The following is a 16,974-nucleotide window of genomic DNA, read 5'->3' on the forward strand; positions in this document are numbered from 1 at the left end:
AAAAAAGAAAAAAAAACCTTAAAGCTATTTCACTTAGTTTCTTTTCTCCATATTTAATCTTTATGTTCTTTTTTTTTCTGTATAAACTACATGACTATTTCGAGCTTTAGTTAATTGTTTATTTTGAAAGAAAAGTAATGTTAATGAAAAACATTTGTTTTACTTTGTTTTTTCCTTTTTCTAGTCTGTGGTCAGCTGTTAGATGAGGCACAGGTGACCTTGTCTTTCCAAGACTGGCTGGCCAGTGTCACAGAGCGCATCCATCAGACCATGCACTATCAGTTTGACGGTGAGTACAGCCAGAAGCAGGAGACATCACAGTAGCATACAGCAGTTCCACTCTGACTTGTAGAAAAACTAAGTAAGCTTGGGTTCCAAGAGCACTGAGCCACAAGAGAGTCAATGTCAAGCTGGTGTGGCAGCACTGGAACTGGAGGGTTGCCCTGAGTCTGAGCCAGCCTGAGGTACAGACTGAAGCCTTGTTTGTTGTTTAAGAGGGGAGGGATAGCTTAGTGTTAGCGCATGTGCCCTGCACACACAAGTCTCTCAGTTCTTTCCCCAATACTAAGAAAAAAAATGGGTTGGGGATTTAGCTCAGTGGTAGAGTGCTTGCCTAGGAAGTGCAAGGCCCTGGGTTCGGTCCCCAGCTCTGGAAAAAAAAAAAAAAAGAAAGAAAGAAAAACAATAAGCTAAATAGATGGCTTAGCGGTAAAGGCACTTGCTGTCAGGCCTGACAACCTGCGTTTGAGCTCCAGAACTCACAAGGTTAAAGGAGAAAACCATTCCCGCAAGGTGTCCTTTGACCTATACTCGTGCACTGTGGCCCACATCCTTCCCTCCCCCATAAGTAAATAAATGTAATACAAAAACAGCAAACAAGCAAACAAAGAAGAAAGATATCAAAACTGGAAGAGCTAAAGAATCATTACCAAATGGTTAATTTAATCATAATTGGACTACAGGACCAACAAAGTGTAGTTAGAGATAGAAGGGAAAAGAGCAGCAGATAAAACCTGTAAGTCTGCCTGGGTCTTTGCCTCTGTGTTTGTGTCTAGTGTGCCGAAGCTTTAGATTGTAAATAACACCTCTTGAGCCTCCTGGAAGTCAAAGCAGAGGTGGGCAAGGCTTCAGTGCTCCTTCCCTTGAGCACGCTGTAGGTGGATGGTGTGGCGGCTTATCTTCAGTGTCAGCTTGAGTAGATTTGGATTCACTCAGAAACACAGCACTGAGTGTGCATAAGGACCATGACAGAGATTTAACCGAGTAGGTGACAGCATCCCGTGGGTGGGATAAAACTATAAGCACTGTACCAGCATTCACCTCTCTGCTTCCTGACACTGGTTGTGAAGGAACCAGCCACTCCACACTCCTGCTGTCCAGTGCTAGAACCTCTCTGTCTGTCATGCCCTCCCTACTGTGAACCTGTACCCTTAAACTGTGTGCCATACAGACCCTTTTTTCCTTAAACTACTTTCATTAGTGTTTTGTCCAGCAGAATTCTTTTTTTTTAACAAATACATTTTTTTAAATTTATTTTATGTATATGAGTACACTGTAGCTGTCTTCAGACACACCAGAAGAGGGCATCAGACCCCATTACAGATGGTTGTGAGCCATCGGTTGCTGGGATTTGAACTCAGGACCTCTAGAAGAGCAGTCAGTGCTCTTTTTTTTTTTTTTTTTTTTTTTCGGAGCTGGGGACTGAACCCAGGTCCTTGCGTTTGCTAGGCAAGCCCTCTACCACTGAGCTAAATCCCCAACCCCAGCAGTCAGTGCTCTTAACCGCTGAGCCATCTCTCCAGCCCCATCGGAATTCTTAATACAGTTCCTGATTTGTCAGATGATGAAACGCTCCGTGCTTTTCTAAGGCATTTTGATTATATGACCACCAGAACCCACCTAAAAAAGTTTCACTCTGGGTTTGGGAGATATGAACTTTAATCTCAATGCTAAAAGGGTGGTCACCTGCACTAATCTAATTGACAAGATTCAAGTTTTGATGAGAGAACTTGTCTCAAAAATCCATTTGTGGGTGAGCAGTGAGGTAGTTCAACAAGGACAAGGCACCTTCCCACTAAACCTGGTGGTCTGACTTTAATCCCTGGAACTCATGGTAGACAGACAAAACTGGCTTCTGCAGGTTATCCTCTGACACCACAACCTCCCCCCAACATGTGTGCCATAGGCTGCATGTGTGGACGGACACACACACACACACACACACACTAAATTAAAACAAGTCAGAACTGGAGTGATGGCTTAGCAGTCAAGAGCATCTCTTGCTTCCAGAGGCCCTGAGTTGGGCTCCAGCATCCACATGGTGGCTCCCTATCACCAGTCCAGGGGAGGAAACACCTTCTTCTCACTTCTTCATGTGCTTACTTATTGCACATACAAACATGCAGGCAAGATACTCACAGACATAAAACAAAGTTGTAAAAAGTGTTTTCATAAGCAAAAAGCCACACAGACAACAAAGGCAGAGACATAATCCTAAGGAAACCTTTAAGCTTACCTCTGACCTCCACACTGCTTTCAAGTACATGTGTGTACCTACACACATGAACCCACAACACATCTGTACACACTGAGCACTGAGTTTTGACATTGGCATTCTACAGTCAGTAAAAGTAGGCAGAGCCAGCTGGGTGTGATGACCTGCACCTAGCATCTCACAGAAGGATCCATTCAAGGTCTCACTCACAGTGAGTGAGGGGACAGCCAAACTACTTAAGATGCTCCCTCAAAATATATCAGCAACATAGGCGGTGGTGGTACACATCTCTAATCCTTGTACTGGTTACACAGAGGCAGGTGGAACTCTGTGAATTCTAGGACAGCCAGGGATACACGGAGAAACCCTGTCTCAAAAAACATAAAAGCAAAACAAAAAATCAGTAACACTTGGGAGGCAAAGGCAGTTAAATGTCTGTGAGCTCCAGGCCAAGGAAAGCCACTTATAGTAACTGTCTTAAAAACAAAAGAAAAATATCAAGAAAAATGTGAATATAAAGTAGAAGTCTTTTCTATTCTAATTCTTTTTTTTAAAAGATTTATTTATTTCATGTTTATGAGTACACTGTCGCTGTCTTCAGACACACCAGAAAAGGGCATCAGGTCCCATTACAGATGGTTGTGAGCCACCATGTGGTTGCTGGGAATTGAACTCAGGACCTCTGGAAGAGCAGTCAGTGATCTTCCCCACTGAGCCATCTCTCCAGTCCTCTATTCTAACTCTTTAAAAAAAAACTTTTTTTTTCTTGTTTGGAGTTTCTATTTTTTGTTTTGTTCTTTATGTGTATGTTTGTGACTGTGTGTGTGTGTGTGTGTGCGCGCGCGCGCGCGCGATGACTGTGTCATGCTCCCCAGATCTGGAGTTGCAGGTGACCATGAGCCTCCTGACATGGGTGCTCGGAGCCAGCTCAGTTCTCTGGTAGAGCAGCAAATGTAGAGCCATCTCTCCAGCCCTCTTTACTCTTTTGTTTTTGAAATCTATGTGACAAGCTCAGAACCCTGCCTCAGCCTCTAAAAATGCTGGGATTATAGTGTCCCACCTTGCCTAACAACTCCTTTAATATATATTATTTAACATTTTAGAAAAAATGATTTATTTTATTGGAAGGTGATTTGTCTGCAGCTATGTATGCATGCCCTGTGCATCCGGTATCTGCAAAGTCAGAAGTGGTCAGATCCCCTGAAACTAGAGTCACAGATGGCTGTGAGACACCATGTGGGTGCTGGGAACCAAACCTGGGTCCTCTGCAAAGGCAACAAGTGCTCTAAACTATTGAACTAAATTTTTTTCAAGTTAAATAGTGGTCTTTCTCTCAGAGCCAGGAATGCTGGCGCACCTAGTACTTCTAGCATAAGTGGGACAGAAGAAGGAGGAGGAGCCCTAAGATTTGAGGTCAGTCTGGTCTACATAGTGATTTAAACCCAACCCCTGCCTGTGCTGCATAATAAGACTATGTCTAAAACAAGTTCTGTGCTTCTCTGTGGACCTCTAGATGGTTCCTTCTGCTAGAATTAAGAAAAACTCTGAGCTAGTTGTCTCCCTACAGAATTCTGTTGACTTTTTCTTCATCCAAATTACTTTAAGAGATTAGGATGTTTTCTTATAATTTATGTGCCCTGGAGTCATAGTTAGACTGATGTTGACTGAACCTGCAGCAGCCTGACCCTGTAACCTTAGCACTCATGGTCCTGACTGTGAAGGTGTGGGCAGTCTCCTGCTTTGCTCACACATGAATACAGCCAGCAGGTGCCAGGGCATAGAGGCCAGGAGTCAGTCAAGTGGACAGGCCAACAGAGGCCCCTTAGCTCACTTATGTGTTCTCATTTCACATGGCCTTCAAGGAGAGAAGTCTACTCTGGTGGTGGCTACATACCTGGGGCTCTGAAAAGTCATCCTTGGAGGAGGATAAGTGTGTTATAAGCAAAGGACGAGGGAGGGACCAGGCTGATACAGCCCTCGGCTTTCAAGGTCCCTTCAGTCTTGTAACCTTTGAATAAAGAAACCTTGAGGGTGGTGGTGCTGCTGGTGGTGCTGGTGGTGGTTTTGGTGGTGGGGGTGCTGGTGGTGGTGGTACTAGTGTTGGTAGTGGTGGTGGTGGTGGTGGTGTTACATCTTAACTGGTTGGGAAAGGGGCACATGCATGCCATGGCCAATGTGTGGCAGTTAGAAGACAACTTGCAGGAATTGGTTCTCCCTTTCCACCATGTGGGTTTCAGTCAGGTTATCAAGCTAGGCAGCAGGTGCCCTTACACTGATCTGTCTCCCCAGCCTGCCCACACCAGATACTCAGGAGCACAGCCCCATTCGTTCCTTTCCTTTTCCTGTCCTCATACTTCAAGAAAACAACCAAGTTCATTTAAATGATGTCCTTCTCTTTTCTGCAGGCAAACCAGAGCCCCTGGTGTTCCACATTCCTCAGTCCTTTTTTGATGCCTTGCAACAGAGAATATCCACAGGAAGTGCAAAAAAGCGGCTCCCCAACTCCACCACAGGTGCCAGCCTCCCTGGGGAAGAGTCATAGCAATTGTGGCCTAGAGAAGTATGTGTGGAAAAGTCTCTGTGGGACTCTCAGAGCTGCCATGTGTAGGCAAGTTACGGGGACATGAAGCTTTTAGATATTAGCTCTTAGAACAGTGACTGTCCGTCCAAAGACTGATACTTCCTCCAGTAAGAGTGAATGGAAGCATTCAGGGGCTATAAACCTGGCAAATGGTGAGCAAAGACTGATACACCCAGGTGTGGTACAGTTTCCACAAAAACATCTGAAGCCCCAGAGGCCAAAACCTAAAGGGGTATCAACAGATACGCCGTTCATCTTCATCGGTATGCAGATGGGACTGGGATCACACTCTCTCAGCAGAGCCCTAACTGATGGTCAAGACATGATTGTTCACCAGCCTCTTCAAGGGCATTTGGATCAAACTGACAGACGTCCAGAGGGGTGCTTTCCAAAAACTTTATCTGGAGGAAACATTTCCAATAGTACATTAAGAGTATAATTCCAGCTGGGCATAGTGGTGCATGCCTGTAGTCCCAGCACTTGGAAGGCAGAGACAGGTGGGTCTCTGTGAGTTAGAGGGTAGCCTGGTCTACAGAGTGAATTTCAGGACAGCCAGGGCTACACAGAGAAACTCTGTCTCAAAAAATTAAAACAAATAACAAAATATAGTTCCAACCTGATATGGTGGCACACACCTTTCATCACAGCAGACAGGATGCAGAAGTAGGTGGATCTTTTAGTTCCAGACCAGCCTGGTGTCCAGAGCAAGTTCCAAGACCACCAGGGGTACACAGAAGAAACTCTGTCTCAAAACACACGCACACTCGCGCACACACACACGCACACACCACGGTAAGGGATTTGTGGCAGCAATAGGAGGTGACTGGTTGTATGGCATCCACAGGAAGCAGAGGGAAAGGAATGGTGGTGCTCATCTCACTGTCTCCTTTTGGTTCTGTTTAGGACTCTAACTTTAAAATGGTACGACCCAGATTGAGATGTGGTCTTCACACCTAGTTAATCTATAAAGTCCCTGAAAAACATCCTCAGAGACTTGTTTCTGTGGTGATTGTAAGTCTCATCAAGTTGGCAGTATATCGGTCACAAGATAGCCATTAGTAATGTGAACGAAAGCACATCACTGTAAACCTTGACATTCATCTCTAGTTCCCATAGATGCATGGCCCTGTCATAATACAAAATGCTTTCGGTTCACCATCATGAGTTCCCATGGCTCTTAACAGTCCCAGTGGGTCTCATCTAATACTCAAGCCAGTCTTAACTGGGAACACCTACAACATGAGAGCCAACCTACACTGAGTATTCAATAGCACAGGATAAACATACCTATTCCAAAATGGAAGAATTAGGGCATAGCAAGGAATGATTGGATCAAAGCAAGACTGAAGCTCACCAGGGCAACACCAAATCCTATACTTTCATGTTGGGCATCTGGGGCTCCAAAGAGCCTGGGGAGCCCCACCCCTCCAGCTCTGCTGCCTGAGGACACAGCCTCTCTCTTGAGCCAGTCTTTAATACCTGCAGAACCAATATCTGTAGACAGTGCGGCTAGCTCAGGACGAACCTCACCTCCTTCAAACGCTGCTGCCGTGGCTGTTGTGTGCTGACTCTGCGGAGCACTTCCTAGGCAGGTGTTTTTGAGCAGGGAACCCTTTCCTTACCATCCTCAATTAGACTCTTCTTTCTAGTCAAGTTTTACTTTCATGCATTGGCGGCTTTGATGTGTGGGGTCTTGTCCTCAGGACCCCTTTCCTGTTGTCCCAGTGCAGAGTGCTGTGTTTCCTTTTAGTGGCTCTCACCGAACCTCATAGCGACAGCTGCTTTCAATCCTGCATTGTCTCTGACTTTCAACTTACTCATGCGCTTTTTTCTTGACCCTGCACACTTTGGTATCGTCTCTCTCCTTTTCTGTTCTTTCCCCAGGGACCTGAGTAAGCAGTGAGCCATAGCCATTGTATACAGTCTGAATGCCTCCTGTCTGAAGATGACCATGTAGTCCAGTCCTTAATAATCCAGTTTTACCCAGGCTCTTGTGACACAGACAAAACACAGCCAGTCTCTTTGCTTGGATATAGTATGAGTCTCTACTGGCCTGGTTACTGAGAGTCTTCATTCCTCTCTGAAGGCACATGAGCCACGTCTCTCTTAGCATTTTGGTCTCCCACCACCCCATCGGAATGCCCATTGGGCTCTACTTACAGCATTTTAGGTTGTTTTAGCCCATGGAGCCAAACTCTTCCACATGACTCCTGTAAACCACTTCCAAAGGCCCAATAACCAAACAGTCAGCTCCACTTAATAATTCTGTGTTAGTTACTTGTTACTGTGATGAAGTGCCTGACAGGAAGTCCCTTATGGAGGAAGCATTTGTTTTGGCTCACTGTTTGGATACACATGGTAGAGAAGTTATGACACCAGGAAAGTGAGGCAGCCATCACATCTACAGCTAGGAATTGGAGAGAGATGAATCCCGGAACTTAGCTTGCATTCTCCTTTGTATTCAGTTTGGGACCCCAGCCCATGGAATGATGCCAGCCACAGTTAGGATGGGTCTTCCCACCTCAGCATAATCTAGACACTGTCTCATACACAGGCCTAGAGGTCTGTGTGGTGTTTTTGATTCTAAGTCCAAACAAGTTATCATCAAGATTAATCATGATGCCAAGCACGATTGCAAATACGTTTAAAGTACTCAGGAAGCAGAGGCAGGTAGAACTCTGGGAGTTTGTGGCCAGCTCAGTCAATGATACACAGGGAAACCCCATCTTAAAGGACACCAACAAGGACTGGAGAGATGGCCCAGCTGTTAAGAGCACTGACTGCTCTTCTAGAGGTCCTGAGTTCAATTCCCAGCAACCACATGGTGGCTCACAACCATCTGTAATGGGAACCGATGCCCTCTTCTGGTGTGTCTGAAGACAGTGACAGTGTACTCACACAAAATAAATAAATCTTTAAAAAAAAAAAAAAAGACACCAACAAACATAAAGATCAACCAACCATCACAAATTTTGAAATGGGGAGATTTTATTTTTAGAGTAACTTTTTAGAAATAAAGATGGGGAAGAAGAGCCATCAGGTGGCCAACAACCAAAAGTGATTACAGCTAGAAAGCAGCGATGTCTTCCAGTAAGTTGTGAGGTGATAGAACAGTGACTCAGTGGGGCTCAAGTCTAGTTTTGAAAAGTGCAAGCTGTGAGTTCACAATGCTTTGAGACCCGAATACCTTCATGCTTATAGCTTATCCATCAAACTAGAGGCCTCTCATATGGTAATGTTAATTCCTCAGATATACTGTAGGCCGCTGGCAGAGCTGTTTTAATTTCACGTGCAGATGGTGGGTAGGTATCACTTGTATTTCCTTAAAGGACTGTGATTTGACTCATTGCATCTCGTGTTGTAAGATTTTCAGAGTGGAATGCTATGCACATAGCTCTACCAGACATAGGACGGTAGCCCAAAGGCCTGGGTTTGTCCTAACACAACAGAAAGGGAGCAACAACAAAATATGTAAACAAGTTTCTAAGGTCTAAAAAGGAGCATCTGGAAAAGCTCAGCCTTCTGCATTGGAGGTCCATTTCCTATGCTCAGTCAGTACCTGCCAGACTGTTGTACCCTTGCAGAAGGTCGGGATCAGAGGAGAATGACTGCACTGCAGTGAGCTGGACCCTGGGGTAGCGAGCACCCTGGGAGGACACTGCTTCAGTACTCACATTTGTCCCTTTCTTCTCACTGCAGCCTTTGTTCGGAAAGATGCCTTGCCCCTGGGAACCTTTTCCAAGTACACCTGGCATATCACTAATATTCTGCAAGTCAAACAAATCTTAGACACCCCAGAGGTAAGAGTTAATTCCTCAGGAGCCGTGTGTGTGTGTGTGTGTGTGTGTGTGTGTGTGTGTGTGTGTGTGTGTGTGTGTGTGCAGGCACATCTGGATGTGTATTTTTTTGGGACATGATCTTTTGTCATCGTTTTTGTTTTAGTTTGGTGAGACACAGTTTCTCTGTGTAGTTCTGGCTGTCCTGGAACTTACTCTATAGACCAGGCTATCCTAAAGTCAAAGAGATAGATCCACCTGCTCTGCCTCCCAAGTACTGAGATTAAATGCATATGTCACCACCACCTGGCTTTCATTGGCCTGAAGCTCAAACAGTTTAGTCAGACCAGCTGGCCAGCAAGCCTGAGGATCCTGCTGTCTTTCCTGCCCCATTTTGTTTTTGAGTCAGTGTCTTTCTTTGGCCTGGAGCTCACCAAGTAGGTTAGGCTGGGTGGCCTGTGAGCCCCCGGGGTTCCACATGTCTCTGTGTCTCCAGCACTGAAATTACAAGCGAGTCCCACCACACCTGAGTTTCTAGGGACAGAACTGAAATTCAGGTCCTTCTGCATGGGTGCTGAGCACTTCACTGACTGAGCCACCTCTCCAGCTCTCCCTTTTCATGCTTACGGATTATTCAGCTGGAGTTTGTGTAGTTCTGAGTCTGATTTTGGTAACTGTTCATGCTTAGAACATGTTTTAAAGGACCAGTGAGATCACTCAGCAAGTAAAGGTTTTTGATGGCCTTGAATTTGATCCCAGCCCATATAAAAGGGAGTCTAGTGGTGCACACTTTGAATCCCAGCTCTAAGGGAGGCAGGAGGATCACATTTCAAACCCGTCGTCAGCTGCACATCAAGCCAGAAGCCAGCCTCAGCTAGAAGAGACCCTGTATGAAAAAGCAAAGTAACCACAACAACATATCTCAAATTTAAGATACCGGTTTTTGCCTCCAGGGTCACAAAGCAAGGTTTGGGGCTATGCATAGTTGGAGCAGTCCTTTGATCCAGCACTCAGGAGTCAGAGACCAGCCTGTCTACATGGCAAGTTCCAGACTAGCCACCACATAACACCTTGTCCTTGCCCGCCCCCAGGATTTCCTTGTGAATTCATGATACTCTGGTGTCTATGAATATCCTGGACTTCACTGATTGCTGCTTGAATGGGTTTTCATAATAGTAGATGACGCTCCATCGTGAAGTCACTGGGCCTTGTTTAAGCTCCGCTCCAAACTGTCATTTGATGACCTGTGCTTAGTCTCTTTCACCAGGACACACTGAATATTGTACTACAGCTACTTGCTTGCTTATTTATTTATTTAGTGTGAGTGTGAGTGTGTGTGTGGGGGGGGGTGTCTGTCTGTCTGTATGTATGTATGACTCGGCTCCCTCCTCCTCCTGTTGTTTCTAGGGGTTGAACACAGGTGGTCACCCTTGCCCCAGGCGCCATTACCCACTCAACCATCCATCTCACAGGTCCAACACTATGCATTTATAATAGTTTGTTGAAGTAGATCTGAAGTAGTGTGACAGATCACACCCTTCCTACAGAGTAGAATATTTCAAAAACCTCAACACAGTGTGACTCTGATGCATGAAGGTAATTTACCCGGGCTGACTAGCTCATACTTACAGTCCAGTTCTTGGGAGGCAAAGGCAGAGATCTAGAATTTCAGGGGTACACAGTGCAACTGTCTCAAAAACAAACACAAAAAGATTGATTAGTGGCAAAGCATCATTGCATTCAGAAGTAAGCTTTTGATGGTTACACAGCTTACACGTGAGCCCTAGAAGACAGAGTCTCGAGAGAACATATCTTGAGGTTAAGTGTGATAGAGTAGCGCTCTTCATCCTCCTCTAGTCTCTGTGCATATGCATACAGGCACATGTATCTGTATACATGTTCACATATACAACACATACATACGTACACACATGGAATACAAAACTATTTTTAAAAGAAAGTTTATTGATTTGCCTGCACTTAAGATAAAAACAGTATCATGGGGTTGGAGAAATGGCTCAGTGATTAAAAGCACTGGTTGTGCTTCCAGAGGACCCAGATTCAAGTCTCAGCACCCACATGGCTGCTCACCGCTGCCATGTAACTGCAACTACAATTTCAGCCCCTCAGTATCTAACACTCTTCCTCTGATTTCTCAAGCACCCACATACATGAGAGCCATATATACACACACACTGTCGGTCCCAAAGAAGCCTGGGGCAAGCTGCAGTACCTGTGGCTTCTCTGTGCACCCCACACACACCCTAAATTCTCCAGCCCAGGGCTGGGCTTCCCTTCTCCCAGCTTCTCTTTCCTATGTAACTCAGCCACTTTGGCTACAAACAGTATTAGTTCTGCTCTTAGTTCTCTTGGTTCCCATGTGCTCTCTGAAACTTTTCCCCACGCCCCCTTTCTTTTCCTTTCCTGCTCCCCACCCCTTCCTCCTGGCCTGGTTCAGTCTTGTTTAGACCTTCCAGATGCCTCTGGCCGTTCTCTCCCTCCAATCTACAATGAAACCTTCTCAACAATACTCAGGAGCAGTCAGGCCCTTGTTTTCATTCATACACATACACGTGGATATTTTAAAAGGTAGAATCATAAGTGACCTAGTGGCACCCAAGGTACACGTGTGTCAAGTTTTTTGGGTCTTCCTTTCTTACTGTCTGTGTGTCCAGATGCCCCTGGAAATCACACGTAGCTTCATCCAGAACCAGGATGGGACTTACGAGCTATTTAAATGCCCTAAAGTGGAAGTGGAGAGCATAGCGGAAACCTACGGCCGCATAGAGAAGCAGCCTGTGCTGAGACCTTTGGAGCTGAAAACCTTCCTCAAAGTTGGTAAGTGACTCTCAGAAACACCTCTGCCTTGAGGGTCACCAGTTACTGAGGCTCAGGGTCTGGGCCTTAATCAAAGCTCATGCACTCATTTTGTAAGAACCTGAGAAACATGTTTGTCTCTCTTGAGCTGGTGATTTTTGAAAAGTAGCTGAATGTGTGTGCATTGTGGAGAGATCATGAAAGAATCAGACCCCCTGCAGGCTACCCTCCTCCTCACAGAAGCATCACAGTTATTTCTGTAACACCCCCACCCCTACCCATCCCACCCCCGCCATCTCACTGTGTAGCCTGCCTTGTCTGAAACTCACTGTGTAGACTGAATGAAGAGGGTGGGGAGTGGCTGGAGAGATGGCTCAGCAGTTAAAAGCACTGGCTGCTCTTCCAGAGGTCCTGAGTTCAATTCCCAGCAACCACATGGTGGCTCACAACCATCTGTAATGGGATCCGATGCCCTCTTCTGGTGTGTCTGAGGACAGCTACAGTATAATCACATACATGAAATAAATAAATCTAAAAAGGAAAAAAGGAAGGACGACACCACTCTTAAGTATGAAGGTTTATTGTAGATAAAAGGAGCATAGCAGAGGCTAGCCTACATACTTATCACATGTAAATGTGATCTCTGAAGTTTACTCTACCTTTTTTTTTTTTTTCTTTTTTTCGGAGCTGGGGACCGAACCCAGGGCCTTGCGGTTGCTAGGCAAGTGCTCTACCACTGAGCCAAATCCCCAACCCCTTCTGAAGTTTATTCTAAGTTTAACCATCTTCTCTTCTCTTCCAGATCTTCACTCGGTGTTCAATATTTGATATAAGAAACTTTTACTGAGTTAGTTGAGGTGGAACTTGCTTTTAAACAGATACATTCAGATGGCAGACGCAGGCAGATCTGTGAGTTCCAGGCCAGCCAAGACAGAGACCCTGTCTCAGAAAAATGAAACATGCTTCCTTGTGTTTTTTTACTGGTAGGAAATGCCATTAATCTGTGTCCTCTCCAGCCAGTACTGCGGTGCATAGTGGGGTTGAACTGTGCTGTGGAACCATGCAGATTTGACTATGTCTGAGCTTGACCCTTCCTTGCTGGTTTCTCTTCCCACAGGCTTGCTGCTCTGTGTCATAAAACCAGCAGTGGGGTAGGCGTATAAAGTCACAGTGAGCATCTAGAGAGAGGTCCCAGGTCAAACTGTGGGAGTTGATTCTCCCCTTGCACCATGAAGATCAGGCCATCATGTGCCTTTAACCTAGTCCCCTCACTGGCCCCTGAAGTTACCTTCTGAATGGTTACAGCAGCACTGGCTGCTCTTCCTTTCATTCCTCTAGTTCTCTTTCCTTTCTTAACCCCATCGGGGCTACTTATTCTCTGTTTGGTGCACGTTCCACCTGGGCAGTTAATCCCTGGACACTTGTTTCTAATTTGTGACTTTCTTTACATTTGATATAATGGGGATGGGGTAGAGTACTATTGGACACAGATAGATGACAGCTTGCAAAGGTCGGTTCTCCCCTTCCACCAAGAGCTCCCTGAAAGTGCCCTTAACCACTAACGTTTGTTGGCCCTGTTCTTTTTGTTTCTTTTGCAGCATTGGTTGTGACAGGGTCTTACTATGTAATCCTGGCTGGCCTGGCCTGGAACTTGCTTTGTAGGCCAGACCAGCCTCCAGCTCACAGAGATCCACTTGTCTGCATCCAAAGAGTGCTGGGATTGCAGGTGTGGGCAACTAAGCCCAGTTTTGGCTTCTTATTTAAATTATTTAAAGCTGAACAGAGTAAAATGTTCTGCATTAGAATTTTGGTTACCCTGCCTCCTCCTTTGTTAAGAATGTGTTACAAACTCAGGGTGGTGGTAAATGCTTTTAAACCCAGCACTCTAGAAGCACGTGAGCCTGGTCCACAGAGCTAGTTCCAGAACAGTGAGGGCTACACAGAGAAAGACAGCCACAAAAGGGGGGAGGGGTGGGGGGTGGTGTTAGTCAGGGTTTCTATTCCTGCACAAACATCATGGCCAAGAAGCAAGTTTGGAGGAAAGGGTTTATTCAGCTTACTTCCACAGTGGTGTGTACATCTATGTATATGGAGGAGCTCAGAGGACAACTTGTTGGAGCTGGTTCGGGAGCTTGAACTCAGGTTGAACTCAGGTTGCCAGGCTTGTGTCCCCACGCCTGCTTTATGTTGAGCCATCTTGCCAGCTACACCTAGAGGAGTTATATGCTACACAGTAAATAGGAGGACATCCTGAGCTCCAGTGAAGACCCTGTCTAGAAAGAAACAAAAGCAAAGGCAAAGAGTCAGGTGGACCCATACTAACTGGCCTGCACCTTTCCCTCTGTAGGGAACACTTCCCCAGATCAAAAGGAGCCAACACCCTTTATCATCGAGTGGATCCCAGATATCCTCCCACAATCCAAGATTGGTGAGCTTCGAATCAAGTTTGAGTATGGTCATCACCGGAACGGACATGTGGCTGATTACCAGGACCCGAGGCCACCCATGGACCAGCCTTTGGAGCTGGCCCCTCTGACTACTATCACTTTCCCTTGAGGCAAATCAAGAGTATTTTGCAGAGTTTGCACATCCCAACTGCTGAGGACTGTAAATCCTAGTAGCACTTCTATAATCCCTGCCGATGAACCGCACTTGGCTAAGATGCAGTTACTCAGCCCATCCGTGTGTGTTCTGCAGAAGACTTTTGTAAACAGCCTTGTGTGTACAGTCTTCGTTACAAATTGGACACTTATTTCTGACCAGAGTTTTACAAAAGTCCAGCTCACTGGTTTCTCCTGGAGTCACCTGCAGCTTGTTTTCTGTAATTCTCTAAAGTCACAGCACTGGATCTTAGCTAACAGTGTTGGAAAGTTAATGGTGCCCTGGGCCGAGCAGAATCCTCTCTCTCTCTCTGCCTGAGAGCTCCAATCATACTCTTTATCCTGATAACAAATAAAGTACAATGTCACTAGTTTTTCCAAACCATCGATGTCATGATTTTACAATTAGAACCTTTGGGAGAATTTATCTTGTAGTCAGCAGGAAAAAGTGGGCCGTGAGTTCCAGTACTTCAAGAGCTACAAAGGGAGGGCTGGCCATTTAGCTCAGCGGTAGAGCACTTGCTAGGGCCCTGGGCTCGGTCCCCAGCTCCAAAAATAGAAAAAAGAAAAAAAAAAAAAAAAAAAGAACTACAAAGGGAGAACCTGGGATTTTTTGTTGAAGCAGCTGGTAAAATTCAAAACCTAGTTCTAGGTTCACTCATCACAGAACAGAGATGGTGGATAAAATTTGCCTTCTAGTAGAGAATGAAACATTTCCTGCACACCTGCCACGACTTCTGTTTACACTTAACTCCAGTCAGTTTTCTCATTGAGTCTTCATTTTCCCCCGGGTTATAGACATTACTCTTCCCACAGGCCGACTGGGGCTACAGATCGATTTCTACACAGTACTAAAATTATGTTTAGTTTACTTCTGTGAATATATTCTTTCAACTTGAAATATATTAGTTTGATATGCAGGGGGGTTTTCTGTCATGCTTTGCCTACATGTATGTATGAACACATGGGTGCCTGGTACCCTGGGAAATCAGAAAAGGTTGAAGCACTTGCAGCTTGAGTTAGGGATGATTGAGAGCCATCATGGAGATGCTGGGAACACAGGTCCTCTGATAGTCAATACTCCTAACTGCCGAGTCATCTCTCCAGCCCTTGAATAGGAATGTTGTATAAAACTCTCTTAATTGTTGGGGGCTGGGAAGATGGCTCAGTGGTTAAGAGCACTGACTGCTCTTCCAGAGGTCCTGAGTTCAAATCCCAGCAGCCACATGGTGGCTCAAAAACCATCTGTAATGAGATCTGATGCCCTCTTCTGGTGTGTCTGAAGACAGCTACATTGTACTTACATATAATAAATAAATATTTTTCAAAAACCTCTTAATTGCAATTGACAGAAACGCCCAGCTCCAACCTGCTCAACAAAAAGTGTCTATCTAAATTGTAAGCCCCAGGGTAAGGTCCAAGGACCCAGACACTGTATGAAGTGCTATGTGGGAAAACTGCACTTCAAAAAACAAGGTCGGTTTCCAACTGGGTGCATGACTGACTTCCTTCCTGCTTTCCCCTCTACGACTTGGTGTGGGTCCAGCAGCTTTGGCTGCGGTCTGGAATGCGCTCCTGTGGGACTCCGGATACTGTAGAAATGGACTAATTCGTGAATTCCTCGTCTGCGTAAAGACAGCATCACATGTTATCTGCTCATGTTGCTGGAGATGGTGCTTTCGGTACCGTCCTAAGACACAATTTCGGTTGCTGACAAAGGCAGGGGATGAGTACGCAGTCTCTATGTTTCCTGGTCTTCAAACTTCCCATAACCAGCAGCCGGACGACGTCAGGCTGTTTCAGGAGGCCAAGTAATGCAAGGCTTGAAGCCACGTTTCCGCCCACACTAGCAGAAGGGAAGCCGAAGCAGCATGCGTTCACGTGGCCCCGCGATATGACGTTACCACGCTGCCGCCGCACATCGCTTCCAGCCACACCGCCGCTGTTCTTCCGCCAGGCGGCGCCGCAGGTTGGTCACGCGCCTTGTGCGCAGCCGCGCTGGCGCTCCGGACACGTCACCACCTTCGCGTCCTTTCTGGAGAGCGCGGGAAGGAGGGCGCTGCGGGTGGTGACGTCACCGGGGTTCCCCGCGAAGCTCGCGTGGGCGGAGCTGGGGACGTGGCGTCCGCCGCATGTGGAGCTGGATGGGAGGAGACGAGGAAAAAGAGGGGGATGGGTAGGGGAGATGGGCCGAAGGGAGCAGGAAGGTGTGGAAGGTTTTAAGGAAAAAAGGGAGTGAAGAAAGTGACTGGAAATGGGATGGGGTAGAAAGTGGAGGCAGGGGAAAGCCAGGAAGGAAGGAAGCGTGGAGGCGAGGGGGAGGCCGGAAGAGTTGGGGGAGGGGATTGGTTAAGGGTAGAAAGAGGGATGGGAAAGAAAGGAAGAGATAGTAGGAGGGATTTAGAAGGCCTGCCCTGCTCTCCTCTCCCAACACACATACCTTACTCCAGGCTCAGCCCTGAGGCCTCCAAGGTGTGTCTGTGGCTCCTTCCTGCAGTGGACTTTTCACCAGGGCAGCAGCCACGTCCGGCCTCCTTTAACCACCATCACCTCAGGAACAAAAGGCATAATACCTCAAAGACTTGGTAGTACAGTGGGTTTGTTTTGTTTCGTCTTTTTCTGTTTCTAAGGGCAGTCGTTCCCAGGAAGGTTTTGTGTTCTGTTCCCTGGCTTAACAGAAGTTTATCCCCATTCCCACCCCAGTAA

The 16,974-nt window shown here is 46.3% G+C and overlaps 1 protein-coding gene and 1 long non-coding RNA gene across 23 annotated transcripts in view; one reads left to right on the top strand and one right to left on the bottom strand.

Annotated features, from left to right (window-relative positions):
* Positions 1-14,650, top strand: part of C4h2orf42 (similar to human chromosome 2 open reading frame 42) — a 29,221-nt gene extending 14,571 nt beyond the window's left edge. For all 22 annotated transcript variants that reach the window (XM_087657535.1, XM_087657547.1, NM_001107872.3 and 19 more), the window contains 5 exons: positions 185-289; positions 4,900-5,007; positions 8,775-8,875; positions 11,527-11,689; positions 14,016-14,650. In XM_087657535.1, coding sequence (XP_087513661.1) covers positions 185-289; positions 4,900-5,007; positions 8,775-8,875; positions 11,527-11,689; positions 14,016-14,224 — 686 coding nt within the window. In that variant the 3' untranslated portion in view covers positions 14,225-14,650. The remainder of the gene's footprint in view (positions 1-184; positions 290-4,899; positions 5,008-8,774; positions 8,876-11,526; positions 11,690-14,015) is intronic.
* Positions 13,697-16,974, bottom strand: LOC148006311 (uncharacterized). The gene is made up of 2 exons (XR_015686734.1): positions 16,709-16,974; positions 13,697-13,941 (listed from the first exon to the last, which is right to left on the bottom strand). It is a non-coding gene; the product is annotated as an uncharacterized LOC148006311 (long non-coding RNA).

This window comes from Rattus norvegicus, chromosome 4 (assembly GCF_021556685.1).
Source record: "Rattus norvegicus strain SHRSP/BbbUtx chromosome 4, alternate assembly SHRSP_T2T, whole genome shotgun sequence".
Lineage (NCBI taxonomy): Eukaryota > Metazoa > Chordata > Mammalia > Rodentia > Muridae > Rattus > Rattus norvegicus.